Below are 17,897 nucleotides of genomic sequence, written 5' to 3'. Positions count from 1 at the left end.
AAGTGGCCCGTGGTGGAGAATGACGTCGTGGAGGAGAAAATCGGCGAAGTCTGTTGCACGACTTGTCGGCAACGCCTTTGGTATCGCGTAGCGCGTCGCGTAATCGGTAGCGACGGCGATCCACTTATTCCCTCTAGTCGTCGTCAGAAAAGGGCCAATCAGGTCAAGGCCTAACCGAAAGAATGGTTCAGAGGGAACTTCAATTGGATGGAGTCGTCCGGCAGGTGGCAGGGGAGGTTTCTTCCGGCGCTGACACAATTTGCAAGTTGTAACATAACCATGCACGGAGTGGTAGAGACCCAACCAGAAGAACCGGCACCGTACGCGGTCGTATGTATGCAAAATACCAAGGTGTCCCGCCGTCGGTGCACTGTAAAGTTGTTCGAGAGCGACGGATCGCAGATCATGAGGAAGGACAAGGAGCAACTCAGGGTCGCCAGGGTTGATATTGCGGTGGTAGAGGATGCCATCGTGCAGCACGAACATGCGGCACGTGGCGTCAATGCTGCCAGATTGCACTCCGGCGATGATGGACTGTAAGGATTCGTCGCGCTGTTGTTCAGCATGCACGTCGGTCATGTCAGTAAAAGCCATCACGTAGGTGACCGGATCATGCACAGCAGGATCAGAGGGATCCACAGGGTGACAAGAAAGGCAGTCAGCGTCCTTGTGCAGACGTCCAGACTTATAGTTGACAACAAACGAAAATTCCTGAAGCCGCAAAGCCCAGCGACCAAGCTGTCCTGTCGGGTCCTGGAGGGAAGACAGCCAGCAGAGTGCGTGGTGGTCTGTAACGACGAAAAACGTACGGCCGTACAAATATGGCCGGAACTTGGGGACAGCCCAAACTAAAGCCAAGCACTCCCGCTCGGTGATGGAGTAATTTCTCTCGGCAGGTGACAGCAGGCGGCTGGCGTAAGCTATCACGCACGCGGTACCATTCTGTTGTTGGGCGAGAACAGCACCGATGCCATGCCTGCTTGCATCAGTGTGGACTTCGGTCAGTGCAGATGGATCAAAGTGGGCAAGTATGGGAGGGGTAGTCAGAAATCTGATGAGAGCGGCGAACGCATGAGCCTGCTCTGGGCCCCATAATAATGGCGTGTTCTTCTTTAGAAAATCTGTCAAAGGCCGAGCAACGTAGGCAATGTTTTTGACGAAACGGTGAAAGTTAGAACACAGGCTGACGAAGCAGCACACGTCAGAAGCAGAACGTCGCACAGGGAAACTGTGTAAGGCGCGAACTTTTTCCGGATCTGGTTGGACACCGGATGCGTCAACAAAATGTCCCAACACCGTAATCTGACAGTGCCCGAATTGACACTTTGTGGAGTTCAGTTGGAAGCCGGCTTTTCGAAAGACCGCAAGAATGGCAGCGAGTCGGGTAAGGTGGCTGCTGAACGTGGGAGAAGAAACGTCGTCAAGGTAACTGAGACAGGTGGCCCATTTGTAGCCTCGCAGAAGAGAGTCCATCATACGTTCAAATGTTGCAGGAGCATTGCATAGGCCAAAGGGCATGACTTTGAACTGATATAAACCATTCGGCGTGATGAAGGCAGTCTTCTCGTGGTCCATTTCATCAACTGAAATTTGCCAGTAGCCGGATCGAAGATCGATGGACGAGAAGTATTTAGCTCCGTGCAAGTAGTCCAAGGCATCATCGATGTGTGGTAGTGGGTAGATGTCTTTTCATGTGATCTTGTTTAAGTGCCGATAACCGATGCAAAAACGCCAGGTACCATCTTTCTTTTTCACAAGGATGACAGGCGAAGCCCAAGGACTGGCTGACGGCTCGATGACCCTTTGCAGAGCATTTTGTCCACTTCTGATTGGATGACTCGACATTCAGCATGCGATACACGATAGGGACGCTGACGAATCGAATTCCTGTCTCCAGTGTTTATACGGTGCTGAACAACAGATGCTTGGCCTAAAGGTTTGATGCCGAAATCAAAGGTGTCACTGTATGATTCAAGTAGGAGACGCATGTCCGTGGCCTGTACAGAGGTGAGCTCAGGTGCAATCATTTTCGCGAGGTCATCCGTTCAGGAACCAGAGCTGTGAGCTGCAATTGGCGCTAATAAACCACTCTCGGCATTCGGACTCACTATGCCAAATTCGGAACCACTAGAAACGCTGGCCAAGAACATGCCGGCCGGAATCACTTGAGGGAACAGGCTGAAATTTAGAAGCGGTAGAACGACGTTGTTATTAGTAACCGTGACCAGCGTATGCGGAACAGCAACATTCCGGTTCAAAAGTACGTCGATGATAGGGTGAAGCACATATTCACCATCAGGAGCCTGTGGCTGGGCGGTCAAAGTGATGTAAGTAACCGCCTCGGGTGACAGATGCACATCGTGAAGCGAGCACAAGTGCGGTGGGGCGGTCCTCGGAGCATCGGCAAGCTGAGGCAGTTCTAACTGAAGAACGCCGGTCACACAGTCGATGAGAGCACAATGCATGGATAAAAAGTCCAATCCAAGGATAATGTTGTAAGGGCAGTTGTCGATCACAGCGAAGAGAACAGAAGTAGGGCGGCCGGCTATACTTAAACGCGCAGTACACATTCCAAGAACAACCAGCACGCCACCGTCGGCCACACGAAGCACTCGGGCAGCTGCTGGTGTGACGACCTTTTTTAAAGGCTAGCACTCAGTACAGATACGTGGGCTCCAGTGTCCGCGAGTGGTTGGACAGGTGCGCCATCTATTTTAACGTCAATTACAGTTGGCAATGAAGCACCACCTCCGAGTGCTGGATTTCCTAGTTTTCCAAAAGGGTGCAGCCAAAATCCACAAGGGACGAAAGGCGACGGGGCTACGGTGAACGGGAAGATGGGCAACGTGTTTGCGGTGAACGAGACTGGTGTGCGGCGATGGTGAGCGGCTGTACCATGTGTTCCTAGCACGAGTTGTCGGCGCTCTTCGACTCGGCAATGGGCGAAACATTGCGGGCATTTCCATCAGAACGGCTCAGGTTGGTCGGCATGCAAGGTGTTGAGGGCCATGAGTTGCGACAGTATCGGGCGACGTGATCAATGCAGCGACAGGTGAAACATATTGGCTGGTCGTTCGCAGTTCTCCGTTCAGTCAGGTTGCGATAACGCGGAGAGAACCGTTGGGGTGGAGCAAAAATAGTAGAAAAGCATTCGTTAGCTCTGGGATTGGCGACAGCACACACAAAATGTAAACCAATGTTTTCAAGTTCCTGGTGTACGATGGCTTGTACGAGGGGAACTGAAGATGTGGTAGCATCAGGGCTACACCAACAGAAAGCTGCGGGCACCATCGCATCCAGCTCACGTCTAACCATTCGCACCACGTCCTCTGATGGCGACGCATGCTGCTGTGCGGGTTGATCTTCACACGTCGATGTTGCAGCAGTATTGGGAAGTCTGACGAATGGTTGCATGATGCGTCGGCTTTTGGCCTGCTCGAATTGTCGCCACTCTTTAATGATTGCATCAACTGTAGAGCAGATTTTGCACGTGAGCAGATTAAACGCGTTGTCACCAATGCCCTTAAGCACGTGCCCGACCTTCTCAGCTTCTGTCATGCTGTGATCAGCTTTATGACAAAGTGCCAGCACGTCCTGGATGTACGAGACATAGGACTCTGTGGGGGATTGGGCAAGAGAGGCCAGTTCCTGCTTTGCGGCAATTTTACAGCTGGCTGGTTTGCCAAGCAACTCTCAATTTCTCTTTGCATTGGTCCCAGCTGGTTAGCTCCTCTTCGTGGTTTTCGTACCACACCTTTGCCGTGCCTCTTAGGTAGAACAACAGGTTAGCTAGCATAAGCGTAGGGTCCCATCTGTTGACTCCACTCACGTGTTCGTACATGGCCACCCTCTCTTTAATGTCGGCGCCATTGGTCCCACACAAAGTTCCAGAATCCTTGGGTTGCGCAACGACAACCGAAGGTGACAGTGACGTAGCATGCGAAGGTGACCTAGGAGGCGGCAACGACGTTGATCCCGAGTGCTCACCGTCGTTCATGGTGTGGATGGTGACGCGACGTCCACTGCGAAGCTCAGTTTCCAGCCGTGGTACCCTGCACCTCTCTCCAATATGTTACAGGGATGTTGGCAGTACAGAAGATTCTATTTACAATATACAGTTGCCGATAGATCTTCCGGACTCCAAAAATTCGGACATGCTCAATTATTCGGTCTGCTTCGCGGCACCGCCATTCTCCCCATAGACCATAATGTATAACTGCCGAAAGTTCGGACCCCTTGCAACCTCTTGTCGGATTTTTCTGACACTCCTTGAGCCAACTCGATCGAGAGCTCCATGCACCGACTCTGACCAGTGCATGGTTCGACTTGCTGAACGCCATTTTTGTTTTGAAAGGAGCCTCCTTGCTGCCCCACGAAGTGGCGCTACTGCAAATCCCCGCTCATCATCATCGTTGCCTGGTTCGATAGAGTGGCTCTACAGCAGTTCCGGTTTCAGCTTAGTAAGCCATGTCAAGACAATCCAGCAGCAGATTTGTTTCTTCGCGCACGACGCTGCGAGTAGGCCACGTTTTTCGTTTGTGCGACTGGTGTCGGCATGGTGGTGTTTGCTTTGTGTGCTGTGTTGAGGTTCTGGTGATCCAACGCGGCATACGAAAACATTGTGTCAAGTGTCTAATGGCGCCGACAGTGCCCGCGCAGACTGCACTAGAGAATGCCGGCAAGTGGGTGCCGGGAGGCCTAAGATTTGCCGCCTTCCGATGTGCTCCCTACTGACGCGGAAAATGTTCTGCCGAGACCTGTGCAGTGGTAGCATTGCGATTCCGCACACCGTCTCATTTGACAGTTTCACAGGTGCTGACACTGCTGTACTGATATGCGCAGAACTCGACGACGGCAAGATCATTCGTTAGGTTTCTGCTGCACCGCCGGATGATGACTCTGAGTCAGAAGATGATGCACCATGTGCTACACTGCCGTCACATGCGGAGCATGTACAAGCAGTGACTGTGCTTTCAGCCACCTATAGTGACCGTACGACCCTCTCCGAGATTCAGGTTTATCTGATTGCGCGTAAACGGAACAGCTTGCAATGGCGCATTCACGATTTCTTCAAGCCTAATGCCGAGCCCGAATAAGTGCGTGGAAATAAAGGGTTTAATTTTTTTTTTCTTAATCTGCTTTTTCGGACACCTGTTTATTCTGACATTTCCGCAGTCCCCGTGAGGTCCGAATAAACGGTCGGCGACTGTATATACAAAATGAGTCAAAGTAGTTAAGATGGCTCACCACCAACAACACGCAGCAGCCAGCGACTCGCAATCTTCTTCCTCTCACTTCTTTCCTCCTTCCGTAACAATATTTTGACATGCTCATGTGGGAGGTGTCATTGAAGTTTAGATAGGGTAACCAACCTCAACATTTTTCAAACTTTCATTAAAAAAAAAAAAGAACCCAAAAACCTGCTACTCCTCATAACACACTTGTCCACATATCTATGCCGTCAAAGTTAACAGGACTATAAGCACAAAAATGTTGTTAGTTTAGACTGGTAGGGTACGGCTCAAAGGTAAGATGTATCACTTTTGCCTGCAAAATAGCTGCCATAAGCAAAGTAATGTAAATGTCAAGTGTGTCCGTCTATTTACCAATTATTTTTTTCAGCATTATTGGTTATGATGCAACACTGTTGGCTGTGATAAACTGTAAATAGTAAAGGTCAGCAGATGCAACAAAGGCCTTGTGAACAATTACAGCAATGATACATAAAAGCGAATTGATACCTTGACAGACAAAATTGTGCAGAACACAACACTGTGCACAAGATGCAACTGCAGGCACCTGGCATAGTTCTGATTTTAGTAAAGTGCTTCTATCTAGAAGCCAGGCTCCTGTTCGTGGAAATTTTCCTTCACCCACAAATATTAATGACAAGATGATTTGCCATGTGAAGCATTTTCAACTTACATTCACATACATAAATCTCTGAAATATGCCAAGCATGTGAACATAAATAGGGTTTCATCTACTGAATAAAATGGGGAGAACGTACCTCATAAAGGGGTGGATCATTGGGATGTGGATGGAAACCGGTAGCACGGCATCCAGAGATAAATGGCAAACCATGATCAGCAGTCAAGTTGAAGATCTTGTTCCTTGAAAGTAAGTTTTCTAAGAATCAGTGGACTATGCAAACACACTTGAATTGAATGCCAAGCAGAAATGCAGGAAGCATAAGACAAGTGGTCTCAAACCAAGTACCTTTTGAGTGCATGCATTGCACTGACACGACAGTAGTTATCATCATCATCACCCTTATCAGCCTATTTTATGTCCACTGCAGAACGAAGGCCTCTCCCTGCGTTCTCCTCCTGTCCTGTGCCAACCAATTTCAAGTAGCACCCACTAATTTCCCAATTTCGATGCACCACCTAGTCTTCTGCCGTCTACGACTGCGTTTCCCTTCTCTTGGTATCCATTCTGTAACCCTAATGGTCCAACGGTTGTCCAACCTGCGCATTACATGACCTCCCCATGCGCCATTTCTTTCTCTTAATGTCTATTAGAATATCATCTATACCCGTTTGCTCTTTGATCCAAGCCGCTCTCTTTCTGTCTCTTAAAGTTATGCCTAGCATTCTTCATTCCATCGCTCTTTGCGTGGTCCTTAACTTGTTCTAAAGCTTCTTTGTCAGTCTCCAAGTCTCTGCCCCATATGTCAGCACCGGTAAAATGCATTGATTGTATACTTTCCTTTTCAAAGATAACGGTAAGCGCCCAGTCAGGAGCTCACAATGTCTGCTGTATGCGATCCAACCCATTTTTATTCTTCTGTGAATTTCCTTCCCATGGTCGGGGTCCCCTGTGGTTAGTTGACCTAGGTAACGTACTCCTTCACCGACTCTAGAAGCTGACTTGCCATCTTGAACTCTTGTTCCCTTGCCCGGTTATTTATCATTATCTTTGTCTTCTGCATAATAATCTTCAACCCCACTCTTACACTCTCCCTGTTAAGGTCCTCAATCATATGTTGTATCTCGTCTGCAGTGTTGCTGAATAGAACAATGTCCTCGGCAAACCAACGGTTGCTGAACTATTCGCCGTCTATCTTTACTCCTAAACCTTCCCAGTTTAATAGCTTGAATACTTCTTCCATGCACGCAGTGAAAACCATTGCAGAGATTGTGTCTCCTTGTCTGACCACTTTCTTTATAGGTATCTTCATACTTTTCTTGTGTAGAATTAAGGTGGCTGTGGAATCTGTGTAGATATTTTTCAGGGTATTTGCGTAAGCAGTCTGTACTCCTTGATTATGCAGTGCCTCTATGACTGCTGGTATCTCTACTGAATCAAAAGCTTTTTCGTAATCTATGAAAGCCATGTAGAGAGGCTGATTGTACTCCGCGGATTCCTTTATTACCCGATTAATGGCATGGATGTGATCCATTGTAGACTATCCCTTCCTACAGCCAGCCTGTTCGCTTGGTTGATTAAAGTCCAGTTTTGTGCTTATTCTATTCGAGATTATTTTGGTGAATATTTTATATAATACTAGGAGTAAGCTAATGGGCCTATAGTTTTTCAATTCTTTAACGTCGCCCTTTTTGTGGATTAGTATAATGTTTGCGTTCTTCCCAGTTTTCTGGGACCCTGGCAGTCGATAGACACTTCGTGTAGAGAGCTACCAGTTTTCCTAGCATTATGTCTCCTCCATCTTTGATTAAATCGACTGTGCAAATTAAGTGCACAACAGATTCCGAACTGCAGAAAGACTCAGTAATATCATGGTCTGGCAACTCCAGGCAATTTATGATCTCCAGTCAGCCTCTAGAATGTGTGCAAGGGTATGTTTATCTAGGTCAATTACTCATAGGGCTGGGCAGGTCATGTAATGTGTAGAGCAGATAACCAGTGGGACATTAGAGTTGCAGAATGAGTTCCAAGGAAAGGAAAGGAAAGTGCAGTCGAGGGCGGCAGAAAATTAGGTGGAGTGATGAAATTAAGAAATTTGCAGGCACAATTTGGAACTAGCTAGTACAAGACAGGGGTAAATGAAGATCGCTGGGAGTGGCCTTAGTCCAACAGTGCAAATAAAACTAGGCTGATGATGATAATGACAATGACTGGCGCTCGCATCATACAAAATTCATACCGATCCCTCAGGCAGCCATGTTTTTTTTTTAATGTTATCTTTTTAATGTTACTCTCCAGTGACGTTACCGGCATCCAGTAGTTCATTATAGGTTGCTGTCAGAACGGAAAGCTGCTGGAGCATTCACGCTTTCAACACACTCATGCACTGGTGCGCATGCAAAGTTTTCAAAAAGTTTTTTTTTTTTTTTTGCATTTCCTTGACATGTGAAGTAATTGGCAATGCTATCAGGGTTCAATCTTTGCAAACTGCTTCTGCTTTTCATATGGCCTCTGCTTGTACCCAAATAATTACGCATTTGAGTTCTTTAATACGTATTTTAGGTGTTTTGAGCCGAGCAATTGGACATGATTTTACGAATACCTTGAATTTCCAGCCAGTGATGAGTGTTATGGATGATGTTGTTATTAGCATCAATGGTATAGAGTCTCTGTTGCAGAATCTGAGAATTGCTAAGGCTGGGTGTCCTGATGACTTGCCAAACAAATTTTATAAACTTTGTGCTCAGTCGGTTGCACTGTACTTGAAGATTATCTTCGAAAAATCGCTTGACAATTCCTGCCTTCCAGATGACTGGAAAATTGCAAGCATTGTGCCAATTCACAAGTCTGGTCCTCGTGACACCGTGTCAAGTTATAGACCAGTATCACTGACTTCAGTTGCATCCAAGACACTTAAACATATTTTGTATACTAGTATAGTAGCACATATGGAGGCACATTCATTGTTTAATCCTCGTCAGCATGGTTTTCAAAGGGGCCTATCTTGTACTACGCAGTTGACTGAATTTGTGCACGACCTGGCAGGGGTGCTGGACAGGCGTGTTAGCATGGACATTATGATTCTGGATTTCAAAAAGGCATTTGATACCGTGACACACTGTTTACTAATTTAAAAAATGACCTTTTACAATACTAGTCCTCAAGCGATATTGACACGTGAACTCGTTTATCTTTTACGGGCGAGCGCTTTTACCGTTTTACCGTCTAAGAAATGTTATCGCTCAGCGCAGGACGCGTCTACATGTATCGGAAGTTTCTGGAATGTTATCGATGCTTCTATCTGCTGTCTGTTGTCGCCAAACCTTGTATAATCTGATTGCATGTATGTGCGACACAAATAGTGTAGAACTTTGTGGAAGGCACGCAGGTCCCAGCAATTACTCTGGAACATTCGATGACTGATGTATAAAAGCCGACACGCTCGACCCGCTGATCAGATTTTCGACGATCGCCGACTGTGTTCGCCGTTTTCACTGATCATTGAGTGTAGCCCGTTTTTCTGGGCACAGGTTCGCCCAATAAAGTTAGTTTCGCCATTCACAGTTTTCTTGTTGTGTCCTCTTCCGTCACTACCACGTGACATCTGGTGGAGGTGCTGGGTCTTTTGCCTGAGACGACCAGGAAGATCGTCGCCCAGTCAACCCCAATGGCAGCCCCAGCAGCCCCATCGTGCTGCAGCAGCCCAGGGAGCCTCTGACATTTCGCGGTTCAACATTCGAGGACCCAGAAACCTGGCTTAAGACGTACGAGAGGGTCGCTGCATTTAACAGCTGGAACAGCGACGACAAACTTCGACATGTCTTTTTCGCATCGGAAGATGCCACCAGGACGTGGTTCGAGAACCGAGAAGCTGCCTTAACGACATGGGACCTGTTCCAAAGCAGCTTCCTGCAGACATTCACAAGTGTCGTACGCCGAGAACGAGCCCAAGAACTTCTAGAAACCTGAGTGCAGCTGCGTAATGAGATTATCGCAATTTTTACAGAAGAAATGAGCCACCTATTCCGCCACGCCGAGCCCAAAAATGTCCGAGGACAAGAAAGTCCGCCTACTGATGCGTGGTGTAAAGGAGCAACTTTTCGCCGTAACGGTGCGGAGCCCACCGAAGACCGTCAACGAGTTTCTTCGCGAGGCCACCAGCATCAAGAACACACTGGAAATGCCAAATCGGCAATTCAACCGCCGCACGAACTCGACAAACTACGCCAGAGTTCCGTCACTGGCCACCGACGACTTGCGCGAGACTATGCGAGCGGTCGTGCGGGAGGAGCTACAGAAGCTGTTCCCGTCATGCCTCAAGTGACTTCCATTGCCGACGCCGTACGTGAGGAGCTCCAACAACAACTCGGAGTAGCCCCTGAATCGCCGCAGCCTCAGCCGCAAGCGATGACATACGCCGCTGTAGCCCGCCATCACATTCCCCCTCCGCGCCGACGGCCGGGCCCAGTGATGACACAGTTCCGTCGTCCACCACCACCCCCGCCGCCAGCACGCCAACCCGTCAACCCATGCGGCATTCCAAGGAAGACTGACGTTTGGCGCGCCCCCGACCACCGCCCGCTCTGCTACCACTGCGGAGAAGCCGGCCATGTGTACCGTCGATGCCCATACCAGGAGATGGGACTGCGAGGTTTCGCCGTTAACGCGCCGCGGCCACAGACTGGCGAACGACCTCGCGATATCGCCGACTACCTCGCCGCCACTCAATGGAGCCCTCGACGACCTTACCGTTCGCCGTCACCAGGCCGCTACCTGTCGCCGCAGCGCCGACCATACACTGGCCCAGTCCGGGGCCGGTCCGTCAGCCCATATCCGGAAAACTAAAAGCAGCAACCGATGGAGGTGCGGTTGCTGTTCGTCGAACTGACGAAGATCCTCCGCCACCGACGAAGACGACGAAGAGACTATCTAGACGACATAATAACGACACGCCACCGTCCAGACGAAATCAGGAAGCCAAGACTACACCGACGAAAGACAACTTGACGACGCGACGTTCCAACTTCAGTTCAACATGACGCAGCCGTGATCCGACGCCAAGACCTAACTGTAACGCAAGACAAAGAACCACCGACCTCGATGTGCTTCTCGCAGCCACGCAGTCACCGCCTTAGTAGACACAGGAGCCGATTACTCCGTCATGAGTGGACCCATCGCCGCCCAGTTGAAGAAAGTTAAGAGTGCATGGGAAGGCCCTCAAATTCAGACCACTGGAGGACACCTCATCACGCCAACTGGAATCTGCATGGCAAGAATTACAGTTCATGACCGGACTTACCCTGCCACCTTCGTTATCCTCCAACAATGTTCACGCGACGTCATTCTCGGCATGGACTTCCTAAACCAACACGGTGCAGTCATCGACCTGAAGTCGAAGTCGATAACCCTGTCGGAAGATCAAGCAATACCACCGGAGAGCTCTCGTAGCAACCATGCCTTGAGCGTGCTCGAAAGTCAAGTCAGCATCCCGCCCCCGCTCCAGCATTGTCTTTTCCGTCGGCACCAAAACACCTGCCGACGTAGAAGGCATTATCGAGGGTGACCAACGCCTACTGCTAAACCGTGAAATTTGCGTCGCAAGAGGGATCGCTCAACTGTACGGAGGAAAAATGAAAGTGTTGCTGACAAACTTCAGCCAGGAGTTCAAGCACATCAACAAGGGCACAACGATCGTGCGCATCGAGGAACTTCTGGAAACCAGCAATTCGTTTGTCCTCTCGGATTCTGCAGTATCTACCCCGACGACCATAGTTCCCGAACCAGACTTCGACGTAAATCCAGGTCTCGCCATGAGTAAGCAGCAACAGCTCAGAAGCCTTCGCCGACAATACAAAGACTGCTTTTCGACGTCATCGAGGATTCGACAAACACCAGTTGCGAAGCATCGCATAATAATCGAAGAGTGCGCTCGACCACTCCGCCAGAGCCCTTACCGAGTTTCGACACGAGAACGTGAAGCTATTAGGCATCAAGTCGACGAAATGCTGCGCGACAACATCATCCAGCCATCGAAAAGTCCGTGGGCATCTCCTGTAGTCCTGGTGAAGAAAAAGGACGCGCCAACATGTATCAGAAGTTTCTAGAATGTTATCGATGCTTCTATCCGCTGTCTGTCGTCGCCGAACCTTGTATAATCTGATTGCATGTATGTGCAACGCGAATAGTGTAGAACTTTGTGAAAGGCACGCGGGTCCCAGCAATTAACCTGGAACATTCAATGACTAATGTATAAAAGCCGACGCGCTTGACCGGCTGATCAGATTTTCAACGATCGCCGACTGTGTTCGCCGTTTTCGTTGATCATTGAGTGTAGCCTGTTTTTCTGGGCACAGGTTCGCCCAATAAAGTTAGTTTCGCCATTCACAGTTTTCTTGCTGTGCCCTCAACCGTCACTACCAAGGCCACTATTGTTCTTGCTGTACGTCAATGACATTAGTGACGGAATAGTGTCTCAAATGCGGTTATTTGCGGATCACTGCATTCTCTATAGAGTGGTCACTTTTGACCATGATGTTGAAATGTTTCAGGAACACTTGAACAGAATGTCAGAGTGGTGCATCAAATGGAACATGAATTTGAATTTGTCTAAAACTGTTCACATGAAATTTACAAGAAAGAAAAACCCTGATGTGCAACCATATGTCATTAGGAACGTAATGTTGGAACAGGTATTCGAATTTGAATATTTAGGTGTTTATTTTACTCCTGAATTAAATTGGCACTGTCACGTCGATTATGTCGCTGCTAAAGCATGCAAAACCTTGAGATTTCTTCGCAGAAATGCAAACACTTTTCCACAATCATGTCGGAACATGTTGCACAAGAGTTATGCCGGGTCGATTCTGGAATACGTGTGTGTGGTTTGGGACCTGCCTACTGGTAGAGATATAGATAAGTTGGAGCGGGTGCAGAACATTGCCTCTTGTTTCGTATCTGGCACACGTGGGGCTCGGTACAGTACATTCCGTACGAAGAAAGCACTCAACTGGTAATTGCTTGACACGTGCCGAATGAAGACGAGTTAAGTTTTTTCATGCTATTTATTATTCAGCTGTTCAGGTTGATCGCGAAAAGTTTGTGCAAGAGCCTTTTTATAGATCTAACCGTGCTGACCATGATTTTAAGGTCCGTGAATTCAAGGCAAAAACTGAATTGTTTAGAATGTCTTTCTTTCCTAAAACCATTAGGGAATGGAAATGACTGCCGAGCGATGTTGTGAGAGTTGAATCAAATGATGCTTTCTTTTCGATCTTGTAGATTGTAGATGTGCATTGCTAAGGGCTGACTTTTTTTTCTTTTTTTCTTAACATTTATAACTCTGTCCAGGAGCAGAGGTGTCATATGTACTTCTTGTACATATGACACTGCGTACCTATCGGTTAACATGTAGTGTTTCCACTTTTTGTCGTGCAATGACTGCAGTAGGTCAGCGTGGCTAAGAACAACAAGCCTCAGAGATAAGAACGGCCACCAAGTGCAAACGCAGAGGTGCTTGCAAGGGTGAAGGGACATCATCGCTTCAGCGTTGTGCCAGAGAGCGTTGTGACCTGTGTTGCAACGTCGTGCAAGCTAGGACTCGAGTCATGCCGAAGCTTGGTCAAAAACTAGGTGCAGAAGAAAAAATTGGACACCGTTCAAGCTATCGAACGTGGCAGGAAGTAGTCGGCACTGACTACGTTGACTACGGTGTGTGGCATTTGGAATGCAAAGGAGAAGTTGCTCGGCAGTGCTGCTGTGACAGCTAAAAGATGTCAGCTACAAGGGTCGACTTTTCAAGGTTCGACTTTTTGCCATCGTTGCCCCTGTTATTGCCCACGTGTCACCCAACAACAGCGACGAGGACGTCACGGAAAGCGACAGCACAGGTGATTCAGGCCCGGCAGTGGCAGAAGCTGCGCGTTGTATCAGCCTCATATGGGTGTTTGCGGAGAAGAGGGGGCTAGCGGAAAAGCTGGCTTGCAGCTTAAGTGAGTTTGAGGCCACTGTCGTCGCTGCTAGGCCGCTGTGGCATCAAATGGAAATAGAACTTTTGTCGCACAAAGTGAATAAATAATGCATGTTTTTTGCCCTTTCATCGCACTCTCTCAGAGTTCTGCTTTTGACAGGTAAGCGGGTGATCTACCAATGTTCCGGTTAAGCAGTACTACTGTTTAGCACTTACTTTTTCCAAGCTCCGGCCAACTACAGTTTAATGAGGTTTCACTGTACTTGCTTAATGATGAATGCACTCACATAATAAGTGCACCCCAACTTTGCTCGTGAAAATTTTGATTTTTGTTTTCCCCCGCATAATAATCGCACTCCGAACTCTGCTACTGTGCAGTCCCACAATTGAACAGCCGTGCTGTAGTTTTTCAGAGAGACTATAATCCTTTACTCTCGCACATGTGTTTAAAGCAAACGCAGCCCATCACTGTGTTTAAAATACTTAACAATGATGCCACGTGAGAAACGCCAAGATCACTTTAACAAAAATTCTGCAGCTAACTTGTGTAGGCTGCACATCCACACTAGCAGCAAACATTCCGTAGCGGCACTCTAGCAAGGGTGATCGGTTTAAGGACTGAGAAGCTGATGGCAAAGCCATGACGAGCGAACACTGGCGTCAAGCGTGCATTAACAGGCTGTGCCTTGGGACCTGACCGAAAGAGCGACTGTGATAACGCTCAGCCTGTTCTTACCACAGGCTTGCTGCCAGTGCCGCCGCAAAGACACCTCGCAGACTCGAGAGAGAAAAAAAATCACAATTGGGTTTCTGCAACAGACTCTTTACACAGTTTACAGACTTTCCCTGACTTAAAGCAGAGCATGTGTACCCGATGCGTGGCCGGGCACGGTGCGTGGGAGAGTCCAAGCGAAGAAGAGCTGACCGAGCAGCTAGTACTTGGTCGACATAGTGAGCATAGTCAAACGTAGTGTCGAATTAGCATGTCTGTTCGCTTTTCTGGTTGTCTTTGGTTTCACTGTGTGTAATGGGTCCTAAGTCAAGCTTATCTGCTCACAAAACAGAAAAGGTGATTGGACATCGATAAACTTTTGACATGTTGATGAGCAGGACGGTCGAGGAAATGGACGCACGAAGTGTGGTTGTCAAAACAGGTACCGAAAAGCAGCGTTTCAAAATGATGTTTGTGATAACAGCAGATGGCCAGAAGCAGTGTTGCGAGGAAAGGCTGTTGCAGATCCACGATGTGGCTGAAGCGGCCAGCTACCTGGACGACAGGTCTAGTGGTTTCAATGCGGAGTGAATTGCAATAAAGACGCTGTTGGAGTTTGCAAATAGTATATGTGTATTTTTACTGCAAAGGTAAGTTATCTAATCCATGTTTCAAATCATTACTGGCTCAATTTTTCCATTTTTGCTGTTTCGAAAAGGTTCCCATAAAATTTACCCGGCATAATAAAGGTGTCTTTCATCTTTGCGACGATATTTTCAGCAAAAAAGTGCGTTCATTATGTGAGTATATATGTTAAATTAAATAATGACAAATTGGAGTGCATCCAGAAATGTGCCACCTGGTTTGCGACAGGTGACTTCAACTGTACCTGAAGATCAAGAGCTATTCTTAGAGCATTGAGGTGGTCCTTACTTTCATCAAGGCGTAAATACCTAAGATTATACCTATTTTACATCTTAAATGACCGAACAAGGGTAAAAAAAAAATCAACTGTAGAGGGCAGCCAAGCTACATTCCTCCCAAAAGGACCATCCTTGAAAGTGCACGAACACGTGTGCCGAATAAACACTTTTAAACATGCTTTTTTCTCCTAAAATAATACACAAGCGAAACAGTTTCCTGGAGCCGATTGTTACCGGCACTGATATGATTTGCTCCCAATTGAGCCAGCTGTTACGAGATACACATGCATGATCGAGTAATGTTTTTTTCCTCTACACAATTTTTCCTCTACAGCACGGTAACATAGATATAAGCTGTATATTAGTAGTACTACATGTCTTCGTTACATAGATGTAACATTACATGTGGCTTTAGCAAGTGACCTCCCTATGCTGACTGAAATTAAAGATGTTTCACGTAAAAAAAAGAAAACTCTATAAATGTGATACATACTCGTCGTACTTTGGAGAACACACTATTGCCACAGCTTCAGGCAACATGAGCTGGTAACTGCAGTGGGTGTGCAGATCTACACTGGACATGAAAGCAGTCTGTGTCGGGTGGGTCTGAAAGTAAGAGAGGTGGAGCATTACAAAGTAGGCATTCACAGTAATTACCAGTGGATAACAGAGAAACAACCTGTACATAAGCATCTGACTAGCAGCATGGATTTCAACATCTTGAGTTTCAATTTCTAGGGCCACACAAGTTACTGCAGAAGCACACAGACCTCTGGCAAACAAAGCAGCAGCTGTTAATTTAACACGTTTCATTCGTCTTGTCACTACTCCTTTCTTACTCTCTGGCACATTTGTCAGAAGCCAACCTTGAAGAGTTAATATCAATGCACTATGTAAAGAAGAAAATGAAAGAAAGGTGCAATAGGCAAGGCACAGCCAGAGACCCACCTTAGAGGAATTGTGTTGAGGGAGAATGGGCGAGGTAAGCACTGCTCTCTTTATATGTCCATTCTTATAACGTCCTTTTAAAATTTATTTCGCAATACTGTTCATTGAATGGTGTTGCACTTATTACAGTGTGTTTCTTAGATTTGAAGAAAAGGTTTCACAGGGCCCTTAAAGGAACCAATTGTTGATTTCATGTGAACCTAAAGTCAACCTGACCATGTATCACCAAACAAGATCCAAAATCAAATCAAATAAAATCTTAAGATTTAACATCCTAAAGCAGCACAAGGGCCAAGAGAGGCTGTTGTGGAGCGCTATGGATTTTTACTGCTGGGTTTCTTTAACATGCTTCCAAAGATTAATATGAGAAAATTTGAATTTAGCCCTTATCAAAATGCAGCGGCCGGGGTCAGAAATCGAATTTGCAATCTTCTGCCCAGCAGCAGAACACCACAGCCACTGAACCACTGCCGCAGATTACGAACAAAGTACATTGGAACCATTTAATAAAGGAGTTGTACCCAATTGATGGAAATCTTACAGATCTAATGTGCCAGGTTATTCAGCAAACTACATAAGCATCTCAGTATGTAAAGACCATCCACCACGACAAACATTTTTATAGTATATATGATTTTTATAGTACTAAACAGTGTGTGCCACCAGTCTCACCACATTTAATGCACCCTTTCCCGGTAATCCTAAAACGCATAAAACTGCTGCACCTGAAGTAAGCCAAGGAAAAGTGCCAGTTATGACTCCATTACACACAGATCTATCTTAATGAAGCAAATACACTTAATATTGTGGAGATGGGTACGCACAAGGCTCACACTACGAACAACAATCAGGAAAGGGCACGACACTCCTCCACTCTGCAATGCACAAAGGCGCTACAGCATGGTTCGTCAACTCTCCGACATGGCGCAGAGAAGGCTTCAGAGTCAGATCGCCAACAAGCACAAGTTTATCCACCCAAGTTACAGCACGGTGCGACAGTCATGGCGCTTATGGGCAAAGGCTCACCAAAAGACAGATAGAGTACATGCGCCCGCTGCGCTAGGGCTAAGTGGGAAGCGGTCCACCAAGCGCAACAACGAGAAGCCGCAGGAGCAAACGTCCCATGTAACCACCTTGTTGCGGGCCTGTGAGCATCTGCCGTGGCGGCAAAGCACTCAGCGGAAGAGAGCTCGGCTGGAGAGGGCTTCCGGTGACACTTGCTCGTCCCAGTAACACTTGTTCGTCCCGGTGATTCGACCCCGAGAGGGAGAAGCATGGTTTGCGTGGGAAATTAGCTCCAACACGCTAACCGTGTCCGCCAAGTTGTCATTACGGCGGCGGTTCCTGGAGATCGAGCTAAGCACAATGCGCGAGCTGGGAGGCGAGGTGTGGGAAGGCACCTTGATCCCCACAATATAGGCTGGTGACTTTAAATCTAGGTGAGGAAGAAAAACTATTTAAGTATGAGGATAAGTGG

The 17,897-nt window shown here is 47.5% G+C and overlaps 1 protein-coding gene across 2 annotated transcripts in view; it reads right to left on the bottom strand.

The window, feature by feature from the left end:
• LOC142584431 (STAM-binding protein-like) overlaps positions 1-17,897 on the bottom strand; it is a 74,580-nt gene that overhangs the window by 12,006 nt on the left and 44,677 nt on the right. Inside the window, exons 8-9 of one of the 2 annotated variants that reach the window (XM_075694586.1) lie at positions 15,966-16,078; positions 6,011-6,113 (exon numbers count right to left, since the gene is read on the bottom strand). In XM_075694586.1, coding sequence (XP_075550701.1) covers positions 6,011-6,113; positions 15,966-16,078 — 216 coding nt within the window. Of the gene's footprint in view, positions 1-6,010; positions 6,114-15,965; positions 16,079-17,897 lie in introns of those variants that run through there. The other variant, XR_012828787.1, reaches the window with a different exon arrangement.

Source organism: Dermacentor variabilis, chromosome 1, assembly GCF_050947875.1.
Source record: "Dermacentor variabilis isolate Ectoservices chromosome 1, ASM5094787v1, whole genome shotgun sequence".
NCBI classification, from domain to species: Eukaryota; Metazoa; Arthropoda; class Arachnida; order Ixodida; family Ixodidae; genus Dermacentor; species Dermacentor variabilis.
Note: the sequence above shows the minus strand (reverse complement) of the source record. Positions and strands in the feature narration are given on the sequence as shown.